The sequence below is a fragment of the Ischnura elegans genome, chromosome 2, assembly GCF_921293095.1.
Source record: "Ischnura elegans chromosome 2, ioIscEleg1.1, whole genome shotgun sequence".
NCBI lineage: Eukaryota > Metazoa > Arthropoda > Insecta > Odonata > Coenagrionidae > Ischnura > Ischnura elegans.
This window is the reverse complement of record NC_060247.1, coordinates 108,690,295-108,718,294: the sequence shown is the minus strand read 5'-3', so window position 1 is coordinate 108,718,294 and position 28,000 is coordinate 108,690,295. Positions and strand designations below refer to the sequence as shown.

At 37.3% G+C, this 28,000-nt stretch overlaps 2 protein-coding genes across 2 annotated transcripts; one reads left to right on the top strand and one right to left on the bottom strand.

Annotated features, from left to right (window-relative positions):
- The first annotated feature begins 1 nt into the window (after position 1).
- On the top strand, positions 2-18,322 carry LOC124154325 (fumarylacetoacetate hydrolase domain-containing protein 2-like). Its single transcript, XM_046527992.1, has 6 exons — positions 2-724; positions 828-1,062; positions 1,210-1,426; positions 16,132-16,475; positions 17,743-17,830; positions 17,962-18,322. The coding sequence occupies exons 1-6, from the start codon at positions 505-507 to the stop codon at positions 18,022-18,024; spliced, it is 1,167 nt and encodes a 388-aa protein (XP_046383948.1). The 5' UTR covers positions 2-504; the 3' UTR covers positions 18,025-18,322.
- LOC124154327 (39S ribosomal protein L35, mitochondrial) lies at positions 18,244-27,966 on the bottom strand. Its single transcript, XM_046527995.1, has 4 exons — positions 27,710-27,966; positions 27,450-27,621; positions 27,218-27,343; positions 18,244-18,588 (listed from the first exon to the last, which is right to left on the bottom strand). The coding sequence occupies exons 1-4, from the start codon at positions 27,729-27,731 to the stop codon at positions 18,360-18,362; spliced, it is 549 nt and encodes a 182-aa protein (XP_046383951.1). The 5' UTR covers positions 27,732-27,966; the 3' UTR covers positions 18,244-18,359.
- Positions 27,967-28,000: the final 34 nt, after the last annotated feature.

The following is a 28,000-nucleotide window of genomic DNA, read 5'->3' as shown; positions in this document are numbered from 1 at the left end:
ATGCGACCAAAAAGCAGAGGTTTTTTAAGATTAGTAAACCAGTGAGAACCTTAAGGATGGGGATGAATAATAATCTACACTCATTTAAGTAAATTTAGATTGTTAATTTTTAATCTCCCTTTGTTATATCCCTCTCTGGTAATCAAAATTCGACGGAAACCATTCAATAGGGCAAAGAAAAATGAAAGAGAAAATATTCATTGCCATTTTATTTTATATTTAGCTCGCAATGAAATCTTCGCGCATGCGCAATCGCAATTCAACCTGTGTATCCTGCGAATGTTTTTTTATAGATCGGCAGGTCGCGCGTTGAGTGGGCGCTAGCGGATGTCGCGTCAACGCACAAAATTTCGAAGATAGGCGGAAAAACTGTGTGATCTGTTTATCAAGTAGTGTGTATTTTGGGTAGCGGAGAGACAGTTGTCATCGGGCCTTGCCTTACTGAAGTTGTGTTGGGTTTCGAGGTAATCATTTCTTTCATTGCTGAGTTGCCTTCAGTGAAAGATGCCAACATGTGGGAAGTGTCTTGCCTTCTTCACCGCAAGGAAGGGGCTATTGTGTTTATCTTTCAACGATGGAATTACAAGCTCGCCAATGCCGAGTAGCTTGAGAAAGTTGAGTTTTTTGAGCAGTTTTAGCTACCCTGTGCCTCATACACGAGTTCCATCCAACCAAGCACCTCAGCCTCGCACGAAGCTGAACTTGTGTAACAGGTTCATGAAAGGTCAGATTAAGATAGATTAGCATAAAATATGATGTTGTTGTTAGCATAATCGGATATAAATTTAACTTATCACCAAAGTCATGTGTTCTATATCCTTTTTCAGGCCGACTAGCACCGCGTTACTTTTCTACCTCTTCAAGGAAAGATTTGCGATTTGTTCACTTCATCATTCCCAACGATGATGAGCATACATTTGTCCCCAGACGTTTGGGTGCACTTATGACAAACGATGAAGGTTCGGATGTTGTTGTGGACATAAGTGGTGTAGAGCATACCATTCCCAACGATATGATTGATTTCCTAAAGGCAGGCCCTGAAAAATTAAGGAAAGCTCAAAGGTGAGGTCATGTGAAAAGGGACATTTTTAGCTGATTTTCTTGATTAATTGCAGCTGCTTGGCGCAAGTATCATTCCGAATGTCCCGATATTTCATGCGTTGAATTTGAATGAGTTTATTATTAATTTCGTTTCTTCTGTGACCTTAGGGTTGTCGCCGAAGGACGGTCCATATACCAGTTGCCTCAGGTTCACTTATTACCCGCGGTAATTAAGCCCGACAAAGTGGCTTGCGTAGGGTTGAATTACCGGGACCATTGTGAAGAACAGAAAATTACACCACCGAAAGCTCCCATATTCTTTTCCAAGTGGCCCAGTTGTCTTGTAGGACCTTATGATGCCGTGGAATACCCTTCCATAACAAAGGTGAAAAAACAATCTTATTATATATTTTACCATTAATTTAGTTCGTAGATACACATTTATGATCTGGAGTAATTATCTTGACTTAATCTTGATGTTATTGAGTTATATCGAAGGAAACAAATGGCTTTAATTGAAGCTCATATTCTACTGAACTTTTACAAGAAGTAAGTTAAATCATATTTAAAAGTGATATGCCTAAATGATTTTCATCGCTACATAAATGTAGTTCATCCTAATGTTAATATGAATTATTGCCAATGTATTCCTTTGCGGAATTGCATTTAATTACTTTTAAAAATAATTGAAATGATTATAGCTACTTAGTCTGGGCGAACAATTGTTAATTCATTGTAATAGCAACAGAAAACATGGGAAATCAAAATTTCAAAAAGATTTCTAATTTTATGGGCTGTAACAAAGGAATAAGTATTATCTCTTTTAAGGATTCACTTCATAGGTTGATTGGGAGGTAGATTGCTGATAATTAACTATGAAGTTCATTTTAAGGTGCTGCCGTTGCAACTTTAAGTGTACTTAACCGGTCATGCATTTATTATTATTACCAAAATCCATTCGGAGGTAATATTTATTAATTCATAAACTGTCACACTGATGCTAGTTACTCACATATAGACTTTCTAATCATACACTCCTTATGTTTTGATTACTTATTTTGTTGCCCCACCCTGCTAATATCTATCCTGCTCTCCACTTATTCATTCATCGTTTATGATAATTTGATGGAAATAAAAATGTAAAATTAATTACTTGTTTTAATGATAACGTTGATATGATTTATAACCCAATATTTCAATGAAGAACTGACGTGGAACTTATAAATAAGGTTGCACTCATGTAATGACAAATCTCTGAGCAGAAGTAACAGAATGTGGGATCAGGTATAAATTTTGGTTAGAGGGTGGTCAGTATCAGTAATGATGCTGGCCTTAAGGCCTGGTTACATGATGCATTAACCCGTACAAGTTAATGTCTAAATGTATAAACGCGTGAATAAATATGAAAATGTACCGTGTAACCACCCAACTTGTGCGAATGCAAGAACGGAAAATGGAAACTGTTCTAATTTGGTTTATGCATTCCTACATGTTCCATTCTGGTCAACAAAAGTCATTCACGCAAACAGACATTAACGTGTACGTGCTAATGAACCGTGTAACCAGGCCTTTAACAAGTGGCATTTGAAGTGCCTAAACCTATTTTGCAATTATTGCTCCAAAATTGTAAAATGTGGAGGGAAAAGAACTTAAATCAACCTTGTTTGATATGGAGAAAACATTTTGGCTATAACTTCTCATGAATTTCTCAAATTAGGACTTACAAGGGCTGTACAGAAAGGAACAGATGTTTTGAAATAAATTTTTATTTCCATTTTGTGGACCCTTTCCTGCTGGCACCTGCGAAAGGGAAATATTGTCTGTGCTACAAGAAGCATGAGAATATAATAAATCTCAGTATGAAGCTCATTTTTGGGGAAGAGTTGCCATAGAATTCTTGTCCCTCCTATTTGGGACCCAACTAAAATCCAAAGCATACCATCATTTTATCCATCCCTCAGAGCATTAGCACTAGCGATAGGTTTTCAGCAACCAAAAGAGTGATCACTCGACCCACCATTTTCTTAATTGCACAGTCTTTCCCACTGTCCCTTTATCCATTGCTTGTTCCGTCAATGTCCCTATTTACAACTGTCATTCGATTAAATGCCAAGTGTGGCAGTATAATTGCTGTCAGTGGCCTTGCGTTCTGATTGGCTAAAGGACAGTGCCAGATATGGTTTCAGCTCCGTAAAAAGGGATGTGCCGAGTGATGGAAAAAGGGATGGAAAGCCCATCCCTCAAGCCATCGAGGAAAATTATCACAAGAAATGGTCATTTTTCCTGCCATTGCTGGAGCTGTACCTCATAAGGGATGGAAAAAATGATCGTGTGATTCAGGCTTAAACAGGGTGCCAACGGATTACCCTGTCCACTGTACTAGACCCTCCAACCCTTTCATAGAATGACTCTACGGTAAACTTATTGTAATAGCAGTGATTTTTAAAATAAATAGTTTTTATGCATTTCAATAATTTACATTTATATGGGGAAAACCTACATTTTAAAACATTACAGAGTTTTAAACAGATTTTTAGTGTTGATTATGATAAAGTTTTTAACACAACATACTCCAGAAGTCCATTGAAAATAACTCTATTCATTCAAAATTACTTGTGCAGTAAAAAGAACAAAGAATTCATTTCAAAGTATAAAAAAATGTAGTATGCAACAAATTTTTCTTTGCAAAAATCATTGACAATTCAACCACTTAACCACAGATTCCGACTGTGTGGTGGATCATAAATGAGTGAGGATTTGCCCCAATTGCTGAGGACTGGCACTAAAGTCTTGCTAAGAGGGGCCTGAATACCTCCGACCATTGCCATTGCCTCAGCGATCACTTCCCTTCTCCTGCGTCATCTGTATCTGATGTCAGTTCTTTTGCAAATGGTCATCAGCTTAAGCCCACATTTGGCACAAAATGTTTAACTGCTGGTGTGATAAGACATTGGATTCATATCAAGAATGACTGAGTAGCTCCTAGCATTTTTGGTCAGGATTAATGTAGATATTAATACTACTTCCAAATTATAGATAATAAAAATTCTGCCTTTTATGTACTATTATCATTCCATGCTTATGATTATAATTTGATCAAATACATAAATATGCATTACTGTTTTTGTTTGCCTTTTTATGGATTGATTTTGCTTATTTAAAATGATGACCCCAACATTATTAGCTTTTTTGGGTCACCAGATTATTCAAAGCTTGAATCAGTATCATTTTCTCCATCTCTTTTGAGTCATTAATGTAGCAATCTATTAATTGATTGCTAAAAATGACCTTTTGATGTGCCTTTTTTGAGTGATAGGGAATCCAATAGGGAAATCCTGATTTGGGCATGTCTCTTTCTCTTTACTCAAAATGTCATTTACTCACTCAGAAAATGAACCAAGACCAAAAGGTCAAAACAAAATGAAAATGTATTATTACGCTATTTCTAGTTCCTCAGTGGCATTACAAGCCACCTTTTTTGGTAATTAGCGTTTGAAGTAATTGCTCAGCTGCATCATAAATTTTAGGGATTAAAGATGATTGAAACTGTTTCCTGCTATTCGGCACTTAACAAATATAAACAATTGAGTAAAGCATTAGTGATATATTAGATTTAAAAATATAGCTTAAAAAACATGTTTTTATTTAAACTAAAAAGAAGAAAATATTTCAATTAAAAAAAAAATTTGATTCCCACATTGTTGTTCAAACAAAAAAAGAATTTTAATACAAAAAAAACTCTGAAATATATGATGATGAACTACACTGTCTAATCAGTATTACTCCAGTGTCAATAGGGTAGTTTCCTTCATCTAAGAAAACGAAAGGCATTGATTGCGATTTGTTACCCACCATTAGTGTATTTATGATATACAAATTATTTGGTTTTAGGTATCCCAGTTTAGACGAATGTTAATGGTCAATTTTAACCCCATTTGAAAAAGGCCAGATTGGTGGTCATGAGATGCCACTCCACGTGACATCACAGGGACCTAGATGCTATACGAGTAGTCAGGAGTTTTACATCGTCTGAGATTACCAATGCATGCATGTGGCGCATAGCTCAGGGAAACATCTCTTAATAATCACTTTTTAAAATTGCCAATGGTTGGAAATTTTCCTTCCTTTGATAGGGTATTAATAATCCTTATTTAAGCCAAGCGCTACCTGCTAGCAGGGTACTCTGCTACCTGCTACTCTGCAGGGACAAAATTTTGCATAGCATAAAATGCCTCTTCCTTTTATTGTTTACAACTCCTGCTGTCTATTTCCTGGCACCTTTTTACCAATAATAACTACTATGCAGGATGTGCCGATTTCTCAATATTTACACCAATTCCTCAATTTCATATCTTGAGCATGGATTTCTGATTATAACGGGTAGTCAGCTTGCTTATGGACGTATTTTAGTTCTTGGAAATAGTTCCTCTCCTGGAAGACTAATTGATCTTCTGTGATTGTGAAGACCAAAACTATCCTTACCTGTTATTTTATTAGATATCCACCCATTTTCTCAGTCTTCTTCATCAACTTCCGTTTTATTGAGCCTTAAATGGAATGTGAGAATGATATAGAATGAGTTTTATTGGCGGCTAAAATTTCCTATAAATCGCACACGCTCCCTTACGAGTCTAATCTGTTTTCCTAATTTTTGCATATTTCTGTTCGCTTGAAGAAAATTAATGCGGTCGATTCAATAAGGAATACAAGCCTTTCGTATCCGAAATGAGGAAAAAAAATGAAAAAATGGAGTTCTGCAATCTGACTTTCAAAATGAAGCTGTCTTCTGCCCGTCAAAAAGCTCTTGTTATACTACATTTTCAGCTGATAGTATAATTTTGTTTTCTAATTTTTTTATTATTGGTCCCTTTATTCAAAGAATAACCTTGGACTAGCCTGACTACTGTTTTAAATGCTATTTTTCATTTATCTAATCTTCAGGTGCAAAGCTTAATTTAACGTGGAAGCGTAGCATTTCACTGATGAACGGGACCATGTACAATTTTTCAATGTGGGCGATGCGTGATCATATGAACGTACTCGCGGGGAAAGCAAAACGGCTTTTGTCCTGTAGCTGGAGCGCGAAGGATTCGTAAACCTTGTATCTGAGTTTCTATACGGTTAGTGACCTTGAGAGACGGACTCTGTTGGTAAAAATGGGAAGGTGGAAGATGGGCAAATAGTGACCCCGTTGCCGTGGGACGACTCGTGGGGAAAGAGGCCGCGACGCAAAATAGTTGCCTCGCCCCCTTCCACGAGAAAGGGCTATGAACTTCATATTTCGCAGCTGATAACTCTAAAAGAGAAAAAAAATGCTGGGCTACAGTTCGTAGACCGAAAATTTTTTATGTCCAGCCTCTATCTGAATAGGTCCTAGAAAAATAGATAAACAACGACACTGTCATTCATAGTGTTGCTGTGAGTTTCAGCGTGTTTCCGATTTGGATGTAAATGTGTCTTCTGCCTTTTTTCATCATTCAGTTGTAGCATCAATTCGCTCCGCTGAATGCTTTGGTATCAATGTGACATTGCCGTGGCTATATTACATCAAACATCATCTAACGAGGAACCTAGGGACGAATGGGGACCCAAAATGAGGAAAATAATGAACATTAGTACCACAATCTGAAATTCACATCTGAAGCTTTATTCCGCCGATCAATTAGAGCTCTCGTGATACTTCCTTTCCATCTGATAGTATAATCGTGCTTTCCGATTAAAAAAAAATATTGGGTGTCCTTTAAATGAAATAACCGTGGACCAGCCAGCGATTTATCCTCACGGAGTAGTGCGCAAGTGCACTTAAAATGCTATAAATCAGTGGAGGAAAAATCATTTGCCTTGACTAGTATTCAATCCCGCATCTCCCGAATTCGGTAGTTCGATGATATTTCCCTTTGTGGAATTTGCGCACTTATTGTTTGAAGTTATTAAATTAATTGAATGACTTAACCTGATCGCTTAGCTCATCTTAGCCCCGTCTAAATATTTACCGCCGTTGCCTTGAGGGCCTGGGTTGGCGTCGCTGTTCGACTGGAATTTCTTAGCCCCCCTCCCCACGACTTTAAAATCTTTTAATTAAGAATTTAACGCCTCATTTAAGGTATTACTGTATGTATTGAGGTTAGCTTTTAAACTCGTACAAGTACCTAAAATTATTCGTGTAAAAATAAAACTGAAAATAGTGACCTTATTAAATCAAATGCAAATATAATGTTAACCCATCCATTGTTTTTTTCTTTGGAAATTGTTTGCCATCTCATAAGGGTATGTGTTAAGTTCACTGTACATACTTTGAAACGGACGAAGGAAAGAATTTTTTCGGGGGTCACGGCTGTTCGGTGCGCCTGGGGGGTATGCGTTACCTAACAACAAAATTGTTCCCGAAGCAACACCTTTGGAAACTGAAATCCGAGATTTACATAGGTGCTCGAAACTCATAAGCATTGCATTTACAACTGGTGACATGGAATCTTATGGTGAATCGTTAAATGTTAGTTTTGCTTTCTCATTTCATAGACATAACGGGGGAAGGGGTGGTCATCCCGCCCTTACCTTCCCATGAACTCCCTTCGTATTTAATAATAATAATAATAAGATGTATTTATTCGGGCGAGGTTGAGACTAATAAGTACCCTCTTCCACATTTACACGGGAAAGAGAAATTACTGACGCTTGGTAGTACTTTTTTCCATCTCATTCTGTGATATCCGTCGTAACTCTCAATCCAGTGGTTTTTTTTTACGTATCGTGAACAGCCTTCAGTGGCGGATACAGATGGGGGCGCCCGCTCCCCTTGTAGGTCCGCCCGTATTGCCGAATATTGCAAAACCGCAATTGTAACGTTTTAATATCATAAGATGGCATTGTCTTTTACATGTGTATAATCACTAATAAAATTTTCTTGTACTTTGCCTGTGACTTGATAATTTTTTATTTCGAAAAAAGTAAAGATAACTCAAGATGTATTTTTCGCTTCCCCTTGAGTTTTTTCTGTATCCGCTACTGAAAGCATTGCTAGGCTGCTTGTACAACTGTACGTTTTTCTTTATTTAAAAAAATCGTGCTTCAATTGGAGTAGCATTAGCGCTGCCTATTATTTTCCGTTAGGCATTTCGATCAGAATCTACAACGGAGTTTGTCCAAGAATTGTTAAACTCGCTGTAATTATAAAGGTTTGCTATTTGTTGTTTTACCTTTCATTTACGTTGCTTTCACTGACATGAGTAGCTGTCGACTCCCAAAACTTTTTCGAGACGCAACTTTAAATTGAGGTTCTTAGCAATCGCTTAGAGTTTTCTTTTCCGGGAGCAATAGGGTAGTTTCCTTCATCGAAGAAAACGAAAGGTATTTATTGCGATTCGTAACCCACCATTAGTGTATTAATAATACACAAATTATTTGGTTTTAGAAATCTCAGTTCAAACGAATGTTAATGGTAAATTTCAATCTCATTTGAAAAAGGCCAGATTGGTGGCCATGAGATGCCACTCCACATGATGTCACAGGGACCTAGATGCTATACGAGTAGTCTGGAGTTTTACTTTGTCTGAGATTACCAATGCATGCATGTGGCACAGAGCTCAGGGAAACATCTCTTAATAATCACTTTTTAAAATTGCCTGTGGTCGGAAAGTTTCCTTCGTTTGATAGGGTATTAATAATCCTTATTTAAGCCAAGCGCTACCTGCTAGCAGGGATCTCTGTTACCTGCTAGCAGTCTGCATTGCAGCGGTCGCTAGTGTCGCACCAAGGTTGCCTCTCGCAGTGGCAGCCGGAGCCAATATGACGTCACATGTGCTTTTCCCAGCAATCATACTTGTACGTCACATTTCGCGAGCTTGAAAATTTTCACTTTTCATTTTATCGCGAAAAGTAGATATCGTCATTTAAAAATCTGATAGCGTAAAATACGTATTCCAGGAGTAATAATCTTTCGATTTAGGAAATTAAAAAAATATAGGAAACCACCCTATTGTGGGTTTACCGCTTCCTGTCCGCGGTTAGACACGCGTGGAACTTAAGAGAGAAAGTACCGTTCTGTTGTGAGTACGGTAATAGAAATTAAAAAAATAATAGATGAAGAGGAATGCTCATACGTAGCTCTAAAAGGGAATGTTGTCGGTTATGCAAGTTCTGAGTTGGAGGAAATTCCATTAAGTATCTAATATTTTGACGTCTTGTGGCGCGTAGTAACGGCATCCACCACATATGACAGCATGCGATCGAATAAACTGACAGCTGATGGATGTGGCAGTATTTCATAAAATAATTCGTCCTTTTAAATGATATAAAATCCGTGCGAATGGATATCGAAATTTTTGGTGTGGGCGGGTCTGGTTATGCTGGGGAGGTTTGGGTTTTGGGTTTGGTCGAGGCAAGTGTCTGCATAAAAAACGCTATTTCTTCGTTGTTCCTATGTGTATTCTCGAAAAATCATTTTCTCAGCTCGGGATAAGTTATTTCCCTCTGACTTTACACGAAAGTGGATATTTACTCTTACTTTCTTTGATGTCGTTGAACCCCCTGTTAATTCCATCGCCTGTTATGGAAACCGATGTAAATGGAATGCTCATACCTAGAGCAGCGGTATGTGGTTCCCTGAAAGGTCCCCCGACCCGTTTCGGCCGCTTTTGTAGAGTAAGCTGATTGCACTGCATTCAGACTCCTAATTGCTTACCGGGCTATGTTTGTTCCTTTCAATAACTATATTTCTTTGATTTATTAGTGGTAAATAAAGTGGTACCATTAATATCCCTCTTAACATTTTTTAGCATGAGTTACTGTCATAATTTATTCTTGGTTTTCGGAGAAATAATATGTAAAATTTTACTTCAACTTCAATCGTTCACAGTTTTTCATAGGTATTTGTTTTTTCCTGGGACTTCACTCGTGTTGCACGATCCTTAACTAATCCACAGTGAGGATCTAATGAAAAGTATCTTATCGTTTTTATGGTCGCGCAAACGGGTCTAATTTTAACCACTGGAAATGCAGAGTTCGGGCTTGACGAGCTATGCCGCCGCGCGTCAAGCCCGAATGTATGGAAGTGCAGGAATGTCGATAAAATGTCAGGAGATCGGTTTAAAATTATTAGCTCATTTATTGTTCGTTAGATAAGTTCCAGAAAAGTGAACGGTAGACTTCAAGGCCAAATAAAATATTGGTAAGCCAAGCCACAAATACGTTTCTCGAAGTCGTCGCGCCGTATGGAATTTTATTCTCAATTATGAAACAAGGAAATGCTGAATTCAATTAAAAGTTCAATTCAAATTCAGTTAAAAATTTTGTATAATATTTTATTCAGCACAATTTGCAGAGATTCTTAACCGAAGGAAATCCATTTATTTACATTCTCTGCCAGTTAATGGTTTTCGATTTGTGGAAAGTGAAATACGTATTTTACCGAGAATTAGACTCATCGAACGAATTATAAAAAACCAACTCAATGGGTTCCTTCTTGGATTTTAACGTTAGTTCTAGAATCCAAATGCCATTTTGATAATTGTGCGCATTCAAAATATACTTCTCTTGAACACCCGCTTTCCTTCTCCCCTCAATGCATTCGCGCATTTTTTCTCAGCTCCTTATTTTTTCGTATTCTATTCTTTTATGATTCGCTCTGTATGTATCTTCACTTTGTAGTGCAATAGAAGTCAATTCCTCCGCATCTTCTCTGTGGAAATGATCTTCTGAATTTTGGTCGTACATTTTGGGTAGTTTTGTTCGCTCCAAATTATTAATTTTCTGCCGAGATCAACTGTCTCCTGTTTCCTAAAACGTGTCGGCATCCGTCTCCTTATGGTAAATTTCACGATCAGAAAAATGTGTTGCGGCGATAGCCTTAGAAAACGGGTGCTCGTTAACAATAGTAACGTTAACCGCGTTAACTAACGAACGTGTGTCTGAAGGGGCAGTCATAATTGCGTCGTGTAAAGAGTTGAATTGCTAGAACGCATGCGAGTATGCGTGGACGTGAGATGGCAAAATAGCCCTTGTTCTAATTTCGTTCGTGCACTCGCGTAATTTCACGCCATAATGAGAAATGAATGTAGTGCTAACATGCGCAATTACGAGCCCCATTTAAAACGGCCTCAACAATTTGTACCATGCTGCACGATTATGTGTGGGCGTTGATTCCATACTACCATATTTTCGTTGAATATGTATGAAAGATGAAATAAAATGTGAAAACCAACAAACGCGATCTGGATGACTTCGCCGTGTCTTGCGAGCACAAATCAACTTACTTTAATGTTAATGGTTCTTGTTTGTAAATTGCTTGTTCACCCTTTTTTTAAAATTTGTATTGTTTTTTTTTAATTTGAAAACTAATGAGAGAATGCCTCGAAAAGGAAGATTATTTTTGACGTAACTTCTTTTTCCCTTCCATATACTGAATTCGTATGCTGAAGTACGATTTCGGTTGTGTGTGAACGACTATTATGAATGAATCGTAATTTAATGGAATTTCTCGATCTTTATTTATATGGTAAATAAAGGGCCATGGCTGTCGTTGAACTTTCCTCGTAAACCTGAAAAAAAGGCTTAGTTAGAAGGTGCTCAGTTTGAACGTCTTCCCAATTGTGACAAATTTTACGGATCAATGGAAAACCCATAGAATTCTGTCGGTGAAACCACGCGGAACTGTGTCGAGAAGACCGATCGCGTCGTGTGAAATTGGCTGTAATCTTATTACCGCGTTTTGCAAAACCGCGGAGCGTCACGTGGGCGTAGCCTTGGTAAGCAGGTGCATTCCCTGAAAGTTTTTCCGTGAGCGAATAGTACTTATTTGCGAAACTTGATTCTCGTAAGAATAGTACAGATGGAATTATTTTTCTAACCCTTTAACATCTTTTGTCATAACTTTTGCCTCGACGGTTTGGATAAGCTGCGTATATTTTCTAAAATGTTTAAATGCTAAATATTTCTGAACCTGCGTTCTTCGATCGCAATTTTAAAGAAAAATAAGCATCAAGTTATGATAGAAAGGTGCCCACGTGATAGGGGAAGAGGGGAGGTTGATGGACCTCAGTGCCCTATTGAAACTTTTTTGTGGGATGGGGATTGGGCTCGTTAACTATATTTTAGATGGTTGCAAAAGAAAAATTATCTGTTAATTTCTTAAGGTATGAGTTAAATGGTTGGGGAGTGGCACTGGGTACTACTAGTTCCCTAAAGCAGTGGCGCAGCAAGGGAGGTTTTTGGGGATAAAACCACCCCCAGAGATCATAGAAATTTTTAATTTCAATCCATTTTACTTAATTGGATTGATATTACTAATAGAATAGTGTAAGGATTAATAAAATATCCCTCAGAAAGCCGTAAAACTCACCATTTTGAATCATTCATCTTTAAAATTCTGCAATTTATTAATCTCGCACCTACCACTTATCCTGGTGGATATTCCGTACCCCACTCACCCCGGTATTAGTTGCACCTTAACCCCTCCTAGCCTTAATTCCTATATGCGACCCTGCCCTAAAGATGTGCAATAAAAATTTTTGGAAAGGGGAGATTAGTATGTAGTTTGCCTGTAGCTTTGGGTGTTTTTACAGAGTACAGCATTGCATAGTAGGTGAAGATTCCTTTGAAAACCAACTTACTTGAAAGTGAAGAGGAACATCCAGAGTGAGTCACAGCCTAGTTAAGATCTTGCTGAAACTGGGTGCTCTTTCATCAAGAAAGCTTTATTTAATGTGCTAAAATTGATACATCACACATCAGGTTACTGATTATCATATATTTTTACCTCTCCTAGAGATGATAGAAGGAAAAACTTTTCTTTCCAACTAAGAAGTAATCTAGGTAGAGTATATTTCGGGGTAAATACGAGAGAAATGTTTCTCAATGTATTTCCAGCATATCTTGTGCACTATAAGAAATGTATTGAATGTTAGGAACACCTTGGCAAAAATAGTGAATACATACTGAATATTCATTAAATCTGATGTGGGAGCTTTGATCAAGTGTCAGGGATGTGCTTTATATCTGAATATATTCATCATCATTTATAAAACCAGAGATAAAATTTGTGATATCGGGGCAGAAATTTCCACTATTTAGCTTCGATCAGTTCAGCAGTCCAAATTTTAATAATAAAGTCGAATTATCAATATGTACATGAAATTCATCTTCTTCCATTTTCATAAAATTCCTGCTTCTAATTCTCTGATCGGAAGCCAAAATGGTAATATTATCTATGGAAAATTGGTTTGGCCATGTTAAGGTGCTGCTATCTAGCCACATGGCAGAAGTACTTTGTGGTGACACATTGCTTAAATTGCATGCACTCACTAAACAATCTTTGTTTCAGCTGTTGAACTTTTAAGGTAACAATCACAGTATTAACATTATAGTTAATTTTCAGGACATTGATTTTCCTGAAAATGAATTGGTGTTATTTTATTTCAGTGAAAGAGGAGGTTTATCAACATCAGTTTGCAACAGGGAAATATCCTGGCCCCTATATAATCTTGTAGTAAGTTTTGATAATTCTATTTAAAGAAAAATTTAAAAGTAAAAATCCAGACTACCTTTTGAATGTGTTTGTGAGTGACGCAGCAAATTAATTGTTGTAACCGTAAAAAGGAAAGATTAGATGTGCATGCATCTTTTCATATTATTCCCCACATCTGTTTTGCTTTCACTACCTTTTAAATTCAGGATTTTTCTCCCCCTAGTTTTTTCTCCCTAGAGTTTTAACTTGTCACTCCAGTACATAATGTTACTGCCTTTTTCCTCTAATTTTTACAATTATCTTTGTCTTGCTCGTCATATCCTTACCTCAGATATGCACTTTAGTTTCCCCTAATGTCCTCCATTTATGGAAATGTGTCAGTTATTGTATTTTAAAGAATTATTCTTGTTGTACTCTTGTAAGTGCATTTTCATGTTCTCCCTTTGATATTGGACTTTTTTTTCTGTGGAGCTTTTAGCTTCCGAAGAATTGTACTGTACTGGCAGATGTTGGGTGGGAATATGCTCTGGTATTTCTTTTGGGTATACTGTTATGCTGTGATCAAGATTTTTATAAAGCTGAAATTACTATTTTAATGGGTATTTAAAGTACCTGTCAGTGAAGTATTAGCATAAACATAACTGGGATGTGATTGACATTCCTTGAGTTATCCCCTAAGGTGAAAATGATGATGGGCCTAATGATAAAATGTTAAATTTTATGTAAATTCTCGGAAAAAAAAATAAACCATTTGTAGAGTAATTAATATATCAATAGCCATTGAAGAGAGGAAATAAATGGTCGGTCATAATTGTATGCTCTATCATGTGCCTGTACAATGCGAATACCAAAATTTTTTATGATATTTTGAGGTAATTCTGATGTCTGGAGTCAGTGTTCATTATTTTAAATATTGATGTATCGATGACTGAAATCACCGCCTCCTAAGTCCATTGTGGTAACATCATTCATATAGTGTTTCTCCTCTAACAAATTGTCTCTTCAAACATTAAATGGCAGCTGTATGGGTCCCAGGACCGGATGTAAAACTTTTCCCATACTTTGCTGAGTGGTGGAATTGCTCCCGCTGCACTTTTAGGTAGTTTCCATGGATTTTCTTTAGACTCCAATTGGTCAATTATGTAAATGTTATAGACATTATAAGGGCCAGTCGTCAATTAGGACTGTGGTCAGTCATTATTTATTTGGCAGACCCATTGTTACAACATGTGGATAGTAAACTTGAAAAATAAGTCATGCAAGCTGGTTGTGTGATCCAAATCATCGGTACAGCTTGTGCATATGGCTTGTCTATAGCATATCGTTATTATTGGGGATAAAAAATATTGGTGGCATTGATGAATTATCATTGAAACTATGGGTCATATTACTATGATCTGGATTAGTTATCACATCCATATACTTGTATTATTAAGCTGTAGTATGTAAAGAATATCCTTTTAAACCGTGCTTGTCATGATCTATAATTTTAGGCACTTATTCGTTGTGACTTAATGTAGAAGTACTTTTTTTTTGGCAAAAATGTGATACATTAAACTGCACATCAAAAGCACAGAGCTTTTGTATTTGGAGTATTTAGTTTTAGGGAAATACAGACACATTCAGAAAACGTCATGAAAATCTGAGACCCTAAGAGACAAATGTTTATTGATTTGAGGTGGAACGACCTACATATTGTCATGTGCTTACCCTGTCTTCTTCTTCCCACTCTGCAACTGCTTTTAGAGATGTCACTATTTTGCAAGTGCTGCTGTAAAGTTTTGGTGTTTTATTTGCTTACTAAACCTCTCTTTGTATCTGTGACCTTTATTATGATATTTAACTCGCAGCGAATGGACTTGAAGAAATCCTCTTTAAGTCAATGCCATTCTTTATTACGAGCAATTATCTTCTAACTTATTCGCCTAACGTAAGAAAAGATGAGGAAGTTTCATAATTTTGGTTCCAGATTATTGATAAAAGCAAGAAGAAGGAAATATATGTAGAGGTGATTTAAAAATAATTTTTAATGAAAATACTTGCCTTTGGACAGGCTAATTGCATTCATGCCACATTTTTTCAGAGCAATGAATAAAAATAAAAACCTCATATCCTGCCACATTAGCTATTTGAATGAATTAAAATCAGAACCTTTGAGAAGCATTTATGTTTGCAAAGAAATGTGTGGTGCCTTGACCCAAATACATGAACCCTCTAGCCAGGTATCTCACAATTTATGTGAGTTTGGCCTTTTTTGTCTTCCACTTTTCTACACTATTCTTTTCCCATTATTAATTTCTGGAAAAGCTGCGTTTTTGATTGGGTCTAGAAAGTAGCTTCTTACATGCACAATGCTTCACTGAAATGCCTCATTAGGTGTTAATTTTCCTCAGATTTTGAAAAAACTATGTGGACAGAGCGTTTACAGATTCCATTTTGGAGCAATTATACCACTTTTATCCATAAGAAGTCCTTTTTTGAAGTGTGAACCAAGCAATTTTCATCCTTCATTCTCAAAACAATGCTGTACAGCCAATCCATTGCTAGGAGAGGGTAATTCTTTTCAATTATACCCTATTATGTGTACTGTAGTTGTGTTCATATCATACTGTCTTTTGAATACTTTTCAGAATTTTGACTATGAGGTGGAGGTGGCACTGATCATTGGAAGGAAAGCTAAAGATGTGTCAAGAAGTCAAGCAATGAATTATGTATTTGGTTTATCAGTTGCCCAGGACCTAACCGCACGAGATTGGCAGGGGAAGGGTCCTGGCTCTCGCAATGGTGGACAGTGGCTGCTTGCCAAGGCTACTGATAATTCCTGTCCTATTGGACCTGCTGTGGTGCAGCTGTCAAGCATTGCGGATACTAAAGATTTGAAACTAAAATGCCATGTGAATGGGACTTTAAAACAAGAGGGCACCACTGCTAACATGATTTTCTCCTTTGAGGACATTGTATCTTTCTTATCTCAGTGAGTATAGTATGCTTAAGTTATTTTAAATGTTTCATTGGTGGGTGTGAATAGTTATTATTACTGAAAGTAAAGTTCCTAATGTCATTTTTTGAGATGTGTCATCTTCAGTTTTATATATGTATTTCAAATGACAGTGATATTTAATTTTATGAGGTATTAACCCTTTCCTGCCGGTGCCTGTGAGAGGAAAACATTTTCCGTGCTACGAGTAGCATAAGAATATTTTAAACCTCTCTGTATGGAACTTTTTTTGGGTGGAGTTACCCTGGTACTCTTGCCCCTCCAATTTGGGTCCCAACTCAACGGGGCCCTTTGCCCTCACACTGGCCACTGCACTAGACCCTCTAACCCTATCTTAGCATGAGTCCACGGTCAACTTATTGCATTGCCTGTTTTTTTGAACCAAATATTGCATGAGATTTTAAATAATTTACTCTTACATAATAAATACCGTATTTCCCTGACATGAGTATAGTCCCCACCCCTAATTTTGACACTTCAGTTTCGGGAAAAGTAAAAAAAAAGCGTTTGAATATAGTCCCCCCCTTTACTTTTGCCACAGGCATTTTTGGAAAAACAGGGGGGACTATATTCAGACATATACGGTAATTACTAACATTTCTTTTAAGCATTGTGGAATTTTTAATGGATTTCAAGCATTGATAACAACAAAGTTAGTTAACACAAGATACTAAGACTATTAATCGAGAAGATTGTTATTTCTAACACTAAAATTTAGTTTAAAAATTGCATGTGCACAGAACAAAATGAATAATTCATTTAATGACAAAAAATTGCAGTATGCAACAAAATGTATCATTGCAAAAACCATCGACAATGTATAAGAACTTCAAAACAGATTCCTACTGTGAAGATGATCATAAATAAATAGGAGGGTCAGGCTCAATGGTCGAGGAGTGACCCTAAGGTATCGCTAATCTTGATCACAGGCATTGCCTGAACACATCTGACCACTGCTACTTTGGAGGTCACTTCCCTTACCCCGCATTGGCTATAGCCGATGTCCGGTCGTTTGCATAGAGAAATCCACAATGGCTATAACCGACGTTTGGCACAAAAGGATTAATATTTGGTTGCAAGTGTATCTTTAAGGTTGAAATTGATGTGCACATGAGGCTTTTGAATGATAAGACCATAAGAAACTATGTGCCTTGAATCATAAAGAATTAATTGATCAAAAACTAATGTCCACTTGTAAGTGTATTAAAAATCATTGCAGGTACAAAATATGCTTCATTTTCAGTTGCTGCACATTATTACCAGGTGATGTCATCTTAACAGGAACACCATCTGGGGTCGGTGTATTCAGAAGCCCCCCTGAGTTCTTGCAGGTAGGTTTCTTTCATTTTCAGTAAGTCAATTAAGTACATAGGGTTTATGTGTACATTGAAATGTAACCGATGGCCTTGCAGGTGTGCTATAGAGTTTTATTTTCTATTAAAGGAACTTATTTTTCTTTCAGAAAGGAGATGTCATTGAAAGTGAGGTGGTTGGGATTGGTAAAATGAAGAATACTGTCATTTGAGAGCATTGAATGTAGAAGTCCTCCTCCTGAATATTCAGAAGAAGACTGCTCAGGTCATTACTCAAGGCTAGAATAATAGCTTGTTGTCATCCCAGTTTAAAGTGTCATCTTGGATGCCAAAATGTACTTAATATGGAAAACACAGGAAGTATGCTTCAATAGGCAGTTGATACTGCTGGTATAGGGTTGCTCACTATTCATGCATTAACAGATCATTTGTAATAAATTGTAAAAATGATTTTATTAACACTTCATGGCCATAATGCATTATATATTACATCAAAAAGAAACAAGAGTACTAACGAGCTTTATTTTCCCATAAGAAAGGATCACATTCAAATGGGATTCTTCCTAGTGACCCAAAATTCATCTCTTTTGTGATAAGGTTCGTAAGGGTCATCAATGTAATAACGACGTTTCTTCCAGAAACGAGTGACCATTTTGTCTAGTAAAGTGCTCTGAGTAGCATTACAAAATACATGCTGACGAAGTCTCCGTTTACGAGACTCGGATTTTTTCCACATATGCTTATTACGTCCAGCTTTAGTCCGGATCCAAATTCCCCTAAAAAATAAGAATCTGAAATTAATACTCCTGGTGATTTATCGATTTTAGGATATTAGAATGAAAGCATACACACAAAAATAAATTGTTTTATGTTGGCAGAAGCTGCTCCACTAATTACATTAAAAGCTCTTACTGGTCAGGGATGTCATGCAAATACCAGGGAAATAAAAATGGGACTAGAGGTCATGAAAATGTCACAGGGGAAATACTAGAAGCATAGCAAATAGGTGCAAATCGTGGTAGAATGCAGGGTGGGTGTTTGGTCGCTCTGCTGGGTGGGTAGCAAATGGTATAGTCGAATTTACATTGCTTGGCTTTTATTTCACAATATGTCTACCTTGCTACATCCGATTCAATCCCTATCAAAGATTGCGTAGCCATTTATATAACAGTGAGGGAAATTTGGACAGGAAATGAGGGAAAATTTAGGGACTTGAAAATAGGAAGCAGGTAAGGTATGCAGTCAGATATAGCTTCATTAATGAAGCCTTCTCTGTATCCTCATTTCTTTTTCATCTATTACCCTCCTCCCCTCATGGAATTCAGCATCTTTTCACCCAAATATGAACAGTTAATCTACACCCATCTCACATGCAGACCGTACTGTGAAAGCTTGCATTGCCCTCAAGAATTTTTATGGGTTATTGGATTCCTGATTTGCAGTTGGTCTTGGTCATGGGTGAAGTGGGTTTTGAAGGTGGTGATGGTAGCTTGAGAGTTAAAAGTAGTGGCATGATGTGTACGCCTGAATTCAAGCTAAGCCATTGGATCTCTCAGCATCATGTGATTTTCCCTAATATTATGGTAGGCTCTTGTTATTACGAAATTCATGGGGCTTAAAAACAGGAGGTTCGTAGTAACGAGTTTGTGAGAATATTTCTTTTAGGAATCATCGCAAAACGAAACATACATTGCCAAATTTCTAGTCTCTTCAATCAACCCCACTTACAGTCACACTGCAGGAAAGCTTCAGAGTCATGCGTATGATATGTATATGCAATTAAATTATACATAAATATTAAAAAAAAACAACATTCATTTGATTTTATCAATAGAAGAATGCGGTTGAATGCAGGTGATGTTCATTAATCATAGCACTTCTTCAATCATAACATACTGTTTTTAAAGAACTAAAACATATGTGACTGTAATTACACAGTAAAACGATTGTATCTACTAGGGATAGCTCCATCAAATTGATGAAAGATGGATCTGAAATGACAATAGCTTCTTATCATTTAAACAAAATTAAGCATTAATGGTGCTCTCTAGAATCATTTGCGACTGAGTAGGTCATTTTCTTGTGAAATGATATCTTAAAATATTCTTATTGGCTTTGAAGTCATCTGCTTGAAAAGTGATCCTAGGGAAAACAATTTTTGACTGCCTAGCTGTTGCTCTCCAAATTGATTCTGAAGTTTCTTGTCATCTTCTCATTGTCATTACCATCTGGCATCAACAACATCTAAGGGTGGATCCAGGATTTTTTTAGGGGGGCATAAGGCTCTAACAGGCAAACGGTCTTCTCATATTTGAGATTATAAACAACATACAACAATTACTGTATGTATTATTCTCTTTATTTTCACACGAAAGTTATTAAAATGAAAATATTAATGAGTTACACATATGTAACCAAAGACTGGCAAATCTGTGCTCTAGACTTGAGCTCAAGGCCAATAATAATGACAATGAATAATTGAGTCACCATACTACACAACACAATAGGAAGGTAATAACAACGGTATTGAAAATCTTGCCTATTTATTAAGCATCTGGGGAGGGGGAGTAGGGGGAGGGGTATATGCCCTGTACCCTCCCCTAAAGTAATCCGTCAATCTACCCATGACAACATACATGCATGAAACACAAACTTGTTGGCTATGCATGATTCAATTCAAGTGTTGATAACTACCCATATACAGTAAATCCTTGACATACGAACAAGTGTTCCAAAACCTGGTTTGTTAGTTGATAAACCTATTCAAGCCACCGAAAAGTGTCATGACGTCACTAATGGCCGGTGTCCTAACACCTCCTGCTGCACACCTATTTAGGTGGCTTGCAGGGTAATAGTACATAAATGTAGATGAAATGTGTGGTTATCCTGCAGAATGCAACACTGCATTACAATTTTGAGTACATATGTATATGTATGTACTTGCAATTGTGATGAACTAATCTGCAGCCGCGCGTGTGACGTGAAAAAATTAGCTGTCCGAGGGAAGGAAGACCGAGCGAAATGCTGAACAGACTTCACAACAGCATATCTTTTGAATCAGCCAATTCCAAAGGTGCCAAATTTGAAATTTTGGGTACACTTGAATTTTTTGACTGTTCATACCTCTTAAAGTTTCTAAATCGAATGTTCGTAAGAAGAGGACTTACTGTACGGCCAATTCACAAGTTGTATAAAGTGGGTCACCATGATTCCACAGGATTGAAGTTATTATATGATTTTGAGTGGATACTGAAGTATCTCCTACTGAAGAAAGAACCATAATTGATGCTCTTTCGGACACAGTGCACAAGGAGAAGTAAACGTAGGGCAATAATTAGAACATAGTGAAGTGTATGTCCACCTATATGCTGTCGCTTATCCGAGGAACTTCGTATTAACTTTTCTCTTACAATAAATTCGATTAGCCTTTTCATCGGAACCAACGACTTGCTTAGTAAAAAGGTTGTTTGTATTAACGTGAGTCTACTCTTTTTGACACGTGAAGGTGGAATTGGAAAACTTGGGAACAAGTAAGCAGCCACTTTGGATGGTGAGGTATAAAAAAAAAACCTTAAGCCATTTTTGTGACAAGGAAAAAGATTCCCAATCTGGTTGAATCCATTATGGCTTAGGGACCTCCAACCAGGTAGGGTATCTGGATGTTCCTCAGCCTGGACACTTATTTCTGCTAAGACCACACTTAGCCTCATAGAAATTAAGGACATGCCCACCTGAAACCTAAGGCTGGGTTCCCCCCAACCAAATGAATGATCAACTTTTAGGTAGGATGCCTGGCAAAGAAGGTGGTGTTTTATGTTGTTTTATGTTGCTTGGCCCAGGTACCTACTGGCAAAAACCAATTAATCCAGTGAGCACACTTCTCCATATCAGTCATTGTAATCCACCAAGATAATCAACACTAAAATACACATCACAGCCTTCCCGATGCACCACCAAGATAAATGAAAAGATTTGAACCGCAAAGAAAACTAGGTTCCTATGAAAAGTCAATGCCCAGGCAAGGATCCTGATACTCGGGATGCCCGAAATTAATGATTATCTACAGTAAATTGACAAGTAAACATCAGTACACAAGTGTTGAAAAATGATAGGAGCAACCTATTAAGCTTTATGATGAGCAAATAGAATATTCTTTATTTGAGTGGCAGTGGCATAACTACGGTGGGGAAAAAAAGGGATGGATACCCCCCCCCAAATCCTCGGAGAAATAAAAAAATATATAAAAATACTGTCTACTTTTGACCTCTGCTCAAAGTTAAAAATCATTTGTTCATATCATGGCAGTGAGACGTGTCAGTGACTAAGGAGTCAGGGAGGATATGAGGGGGTTCCCCTCCTCCCAAAGCATATTCCAAGTTACACCACTGTTGAGTGGCATAACTGAATTGAAATCCAAGCTAAGGATGCTGATTTTGATAAAATATCAGTCAAATTCGAAAGTATAAAGAATATAAACTTAACGAATTACTTCATTAATCGAAAATGTTCTTGCTGATACCATTATCAATTCCAATGAAGCAGACCTTAACCGTTCAACAAAGACGACTCTCTTGTATCAACTGATGAGAACCAGCTCATTAAAATAAGGATAGATTGCATTTTAGTTGTACAACTCATTTATACAGGAGAATGGTGAAAAGAAACCCTTAGTAGGTATTGAAAAATGTTCTTTTCATCGGAAAGGGAAAAGGATTAACCACCTGCCAGTAAAATATCATGGCAAGCAAACACATGAATGAATGCATATATTTTCAGCCAATGGTTAACCAGTTGGTATATGGAATTAATACAAATTCAGAGGATTGTTTTTATTCTTGAAAATGGTATGGCACGCTTTGATTTGTCTATCAATGAAAAAACGGTGTAATTGCAGCTTATTTCAGTCAATTCAACATCTATGGTGTAGCCAGAGGTTATGAGAATAACTTAAACACAGTATTGGGCCAGAAAATGAGAGGTTCACATATCATCACAAATAGAAAAGAATCACTGGCACCCCAAGGGACAACTAAGGTAAGAAATAGAGATGTGCGAATAGTATCCGCGAATACTCGAATACTAGAAAGTATTCGAGATCTCGAATAATTATGCTAAAGGTAAGCTCTCGAATACTTTGAATTTCGCGCTGTACACTGTCATGCACTTTCGTTGGTAGTTGACTCGGAAAATTGTAAAGAATTCTAGTAGTTTAGTGCATGCAGCGCCGTTTTAGGCAAGTTGACGAACTACATCAAATTCACGGATTAGAGCGGTGAAAAGAGTTCGACGTGGGGAACCGAAAATGATTGGGTGAAAAAATCCGAAAATCCCCTGTTTCCCTCACCAGGAGAACCTCAGTGCCGTGGGATAGGAACTTTAGGGCATTTCCCACGATCCGCTATCCCCCTCCATTCAGCACTTGCCTCACCCACTCTGACCCTTTCCCCTTCTCCGAAATCAAACAAAAGGTGCCAGCTCGCGCAGGGATTGTATTACGAAGACCTTAGCTTCGAAAAAAATATCAAGTTACACCAGAACAATAAAGACGTGTTTCACGCCCTCCCCCCTTTTCTCACCCACTGACCTTTTTCTGGCTACCTGCTTGGAAGTTCCCCATTCTTGAGGTCAACTGCTGCATGAGTACCGTGGGATAGTTACATTAGCGCATTTCCCAAGATCCGCTATCTCCCTCCATTCAGCACTAGCCCCCCTCTGAGGCTTTCCTCTTCTTTGAAATAAAAAAAAGGTCACAGCTCGCACAGGAATGTATTAGGAAGACCTTAGCTTTGAAAAAAATACCAAGTTACACAAGAACAATGGAAACGTGTTTCGCGCCCCCCCTTTTCTCACCCACTGACCTTTTTCAGCCTACCTGCTTCAAAGTTCCCAGTTTCTGGAGGTCAATTGCTGCATGAGTCACCTATTAGCCCAAAAGGTGTCTAGCAATGACTTTCGGCAATTGATATTATACCTTTATGGGATTGAAATATTAGTAATGTGCGTGTAATTTAAAAGAGAATAAGACCAAACGCGATGCATTTCTGACTGTATTTAACCATTTTACGCGAGGATATAAATGTCAAAATACGACGGAGACTTAGCATTCTGCCGAGACTCGATATGAGCAGCAGAGCTTCTCGGAAGTTGATGCGGTATTTTTTTCCGAAAACATATATCAGGTTACAATTTATGAGTTGTCCTATAAATCTCTTATGTTACAGTCACAGACGAAGGGATATTTGGTTTCTCCCTGCTAACAATTCAAATTCATCTTCTTATCTCGTGAGAGCTTCCAAAGATGGACAGAAAATAATTGAAGAAAATCCAGGGGAAAAGTGTGTGTATTTTGCAAAACGCCTCAGATTGTCCGCTAGCACTTGATAGCAGGAGTGGGGGTAAAGCGAGCTACCTGTTGAAAATAAGAAGTTGGATAAGGCCGAGTATCAGATGGGCATGCCACTGAAATGGTGTTTGTTAGATAAGAATGTATACATCAGACAGAAATCCATCGTAGCAGTGTAAATGCCGAGAAACGCAATCATTTTTCACGAGGTGGTGTGTCCCCTTACAATATTTGAAAGAGATATTAGTTGAATCAACTGTATACCCAATTGTTTCCATAAAATTAAAATATTCCATTAATCAGCTAAATTCCTGTTCGAATCCTTTAAAGGAAATCAAACTTACTCCCCATGATCTTGTGTTTCCTACTGCATAGGCAACCGAATCAAACATTTCCGCATTCATCGTTTAGTATTCGAATATTTGAGCAATGACTTAATATTCGAATTCGATATTCGAGTTCGAGAAATCTGCTATTCGACCCATCTCTAGTAAGAAACCTTGAAAATAAAACACAACTTTTTTATGCTTTTAAACATTCAAGCAAAGATATATGTATGTACTAGAAAGTGTAGAATACAACAGTGAAATTCAATTCAAACCAATATAGTAAATAAATACATAATGCTAAAAAATATGAATATATCAGGTTCTACTTGAACTTGATATTTTTTAACCCAACCCAAATAATAGCATTGAAGAGGACATGGATGCCAGGTAATGGAAAAACCCCATTTAGTTAAAGTTAAGAACTGCCTCTGAGGCAGTCCCCATTCGGAGATCTGAACGAACCAGGGACTAGTTCATAAACCTTCAAAATATTTTACCGGAGAGAATTCCTCTGATATTAAAAAAATTGGCATAGCTACAATTCCTTGGGATAAAGATTTGGTGGATTCCCCTTGCCTTCCACATCACAAAACTACAGCCGTTAAAGTAAATGTTACCATGCCTGCAATGAAATGAGTGCCACCATACCGACTACTTTGGTCTCCACCTTCACTCATATAGAGAAGAGCTGCTGTCCTCTCCCCCGGGTGATGGGCATTATTATTGGTGGCCTCCCATTGCCAAGTCCTGGCATCTTCACAGGTTTTTTTAACACAGAAATGACATATCTTGCCCAAAGATAGATCCATACCACCTTGGTATGCTGTCACTTTTTGTCCAAGACCGCTTATGTGACAAGTAAATTCATCTATATTGCAAGGAACCTGTATATCAAGAGGTCGACCCACCACATGCAACCCAGTGGACACATTTGGTCGTTTTTAACTCAGCCACAAGTAAGGGAGTTAAATCGCGTAATAAGCAGTCATAGACAAAAAGTGATGGCAATCCGAGATTAAACTTTACATTTGAAGAATTTTATATCATGGTCCTTGTTTAACATGAGTCAACCTGACCTTACAATCACTTTTGACCCCTTACTAATATCAATTCATCATCTTAAGCTATTTAAGCAATGTCATTGTGGAGAAAAGGGAGTAGTGAACCTGAAGGGCTGAAATTGCCAAACTGAATTTGACTAGTTGTTCTAGAAATGCCATGGTCACCTCTTGTCACCAAAGATATGCTCCGTGTTTGGGCCAAAGCAATGCTTTTAGTTACGAAAGATGTTCCTCATGAGTAAATAAGAGGAGGTGGTCATGGGCCCCCCTGAAACGAGGATCTATAAATTCCATTGATTAAGAATGACTACAATCGATATTAAATGTTTGCGGTGACTTTGCCATCAAGATGCAATGAGAAAGAAGCTGAACTAATTCCTTCAACCACGTGGAGTGAGAAGACGAAGGAAATGAAAAATTGGCAGACCAAGTAATACAAAATTAAGTTGAAAATTTCCACTTTTATCAAATTATTTATGGAGACAACCAGTTTTGACATTATCTTGCACCTTGAAGTCAAATACAGAGAATAGTTCTATTCTAATACTTCTAAGTCTCAGTCACATTAAACTTTTAAATACACCAAAGGATGAAGTTTTCCATGAAAAAATATTTGACAAATTTTAAAATATATTATATATTCAAATATTTTTTTCATGGAACTTCATCCTTTGGAGTATTTAACTTTGCACCTGAGTGCGTGAGTCACTTGCTTCATGCAGTGCTTCAAATTTTTAGTTAAAAAAAATTGGGAAATTGCATTTTATTTACAATAAATGATGGAACAGTTCCATCAGATTGATCTAAGTACCTTAACTAAAGAAATTGGTGCGAAGGCTAACGTAGTGTGATGGTAATGAAGGCTGCATTTTTCTGGGTTACACCGCTTCGTTGTAGTATTGGAGACAACAGTTTCTCCCGCATTCCAGCAAGCGCGTTCAAGGGTGGTGAAACCCAGAAAAATGCAGACTTCATTACCTTAACTCATAATGGCAGACTGATTATGTCTATCTAATATTCGATTGTACACTTAGGACAAATGTTTTCACCAGAACTTAAAAACTAGGGGTTATTACAATTACTGCAGCTGAGAGATATCATTTATAATCCATTCAAATTATTTCAGAAAAAGTTTACAACTATAGTAATAATTAACAGTAATTCTCTTTAATGTAAAAAATAAAATAAATACTTCCATTTAATCTTCAACTAAAATGTTAAATTCCAAAACCTGTTATGTGCATATTTATGGGATGCTTTGGATAAATGGGAAAGTTGCTGAACCAAGGCTAAATGCACGTTTAGTCAACCAGAATGAACTGTAATAATCTACATAATGAATAATTATGTATAAGGAGCTGGGATAAAATGAGAATATTCTGAGTATACTGACCGACTCCATTACTCTATAGTCAACTACAAATCGACGGCCTTCCATCTAGCACTAATTTGTCAAAAATACTGGGATTGCTGACTCAAAGGTGAATACGTTTCCTGACCATTACAACGCTCACTAATGCAGAAGTTGGTACATATGAGCTTTTTTACAATGTTGAATTACTGAGAGTACATAGTAACATGGCCCCGTGAGTCTCAAGGCGCTTTCACATACGGCTTTAAAAGGATGAGGGGAACATGGTTTCAAAGTTTTTACTAGCAAACAATAACTCACCAATCTAGGCGAAAAAATCGTCTAATCACTGCCTTTACTGTTTTCCTCTTCCCTTTCCTCAAGGAAAACTTAGTTAAGGTCCGGGAACTGGGCTGAATGGTGGGTAAATTTGGCCTCGCATTAAGCCTGAAAAACAATAATAAATACCATGACGAAATTACAGAATAGTCACAGAATTATCTACGCGATATGGTATTATAAATAAATGAGGATAATATGAAAGAGTACTTACAGGCTAGAGCTTTGTAACAACGATGATTGACAGAATTGAGGTTTTAGATAAGCAGAATACTGAGATGTGAAAGTGGAGTATGCTGTCACAATGGGACGAGATAGTCTACTTGGTAAGAAATTAAAAGTTCTATTATTTGAACGTAGAAGCGCTGGCTCCAGATACCGTAGGCCTGAGGACATAAATGGCGAGAAAATTATCACTTTCGTTGCAATCTACCCAGATTCACACCTCACGGTTTTCAATCAATCGTAGAATACCTGAAAATACGGCTCGAATCATGGCAGTAAACAACTATTCCGCCCTAAGGAATTTGGCAGCTTGGACCTAATGTAATTGCCAGTACTCGGAGAAGTACCGAAAACAAGAGCGGCTATTCCTTCGACGTAACTGTGAACTTCAGTTTCCACGTATATTAAATACCCTCTTATTTTAAAAAATCAACATGGTGCTCAAAAATAATTTATTACGTCCCGTAAACATATAAATCTTATGTTGTTAAGAGAGCACCCGGCCACACGATCCTCTTTATGTTGGTAACCATTATATAT

Bases quoted from the DNA above. Each gene is read 5' to 3' on its own strand.
- LOC124154325 (XM_046527992.1), top strand. From the start codon at position 505: ATGCCAACATGTGGGAAGTGTCTTGCCTTCTTCACCGCAAGGAAGGGG. The intron at 725-827 runs GTCAGATTAAGA...ATCCTTTTTCAG, and splicing joins GTGTAACAGGTTCATGAAAG to GCCGACTAGCACCGCGTTAC. The intron at 1,063-1,209 runs GTGAGGTCATGT...CTGTGACCTTAG, and splicing joins AAATTAAGGAAAGCTCAAAG to GGTTGTCGCCGAAGGACGGT.
- LOC124154327 (XM_046527995.1), bottom strand. From the start codon at position 27,731: ATGATTCGAGCCGTATTTTCAG. The intron at 27,622-27,709 runs GTATTCTACGAT...TTATGTCCTCAG, and splicing joins GATTCGAGCCGTATTTTCAG to GCCTACGGTATCTGGAGCCA. The intron at 18,589-27,217 runs GTGAGTTATTGT...CTTATTTTTTAG, and splicing joins CGATTTTTTCGCCTAGATTG to GGGAATTTGGATCCGGACTA.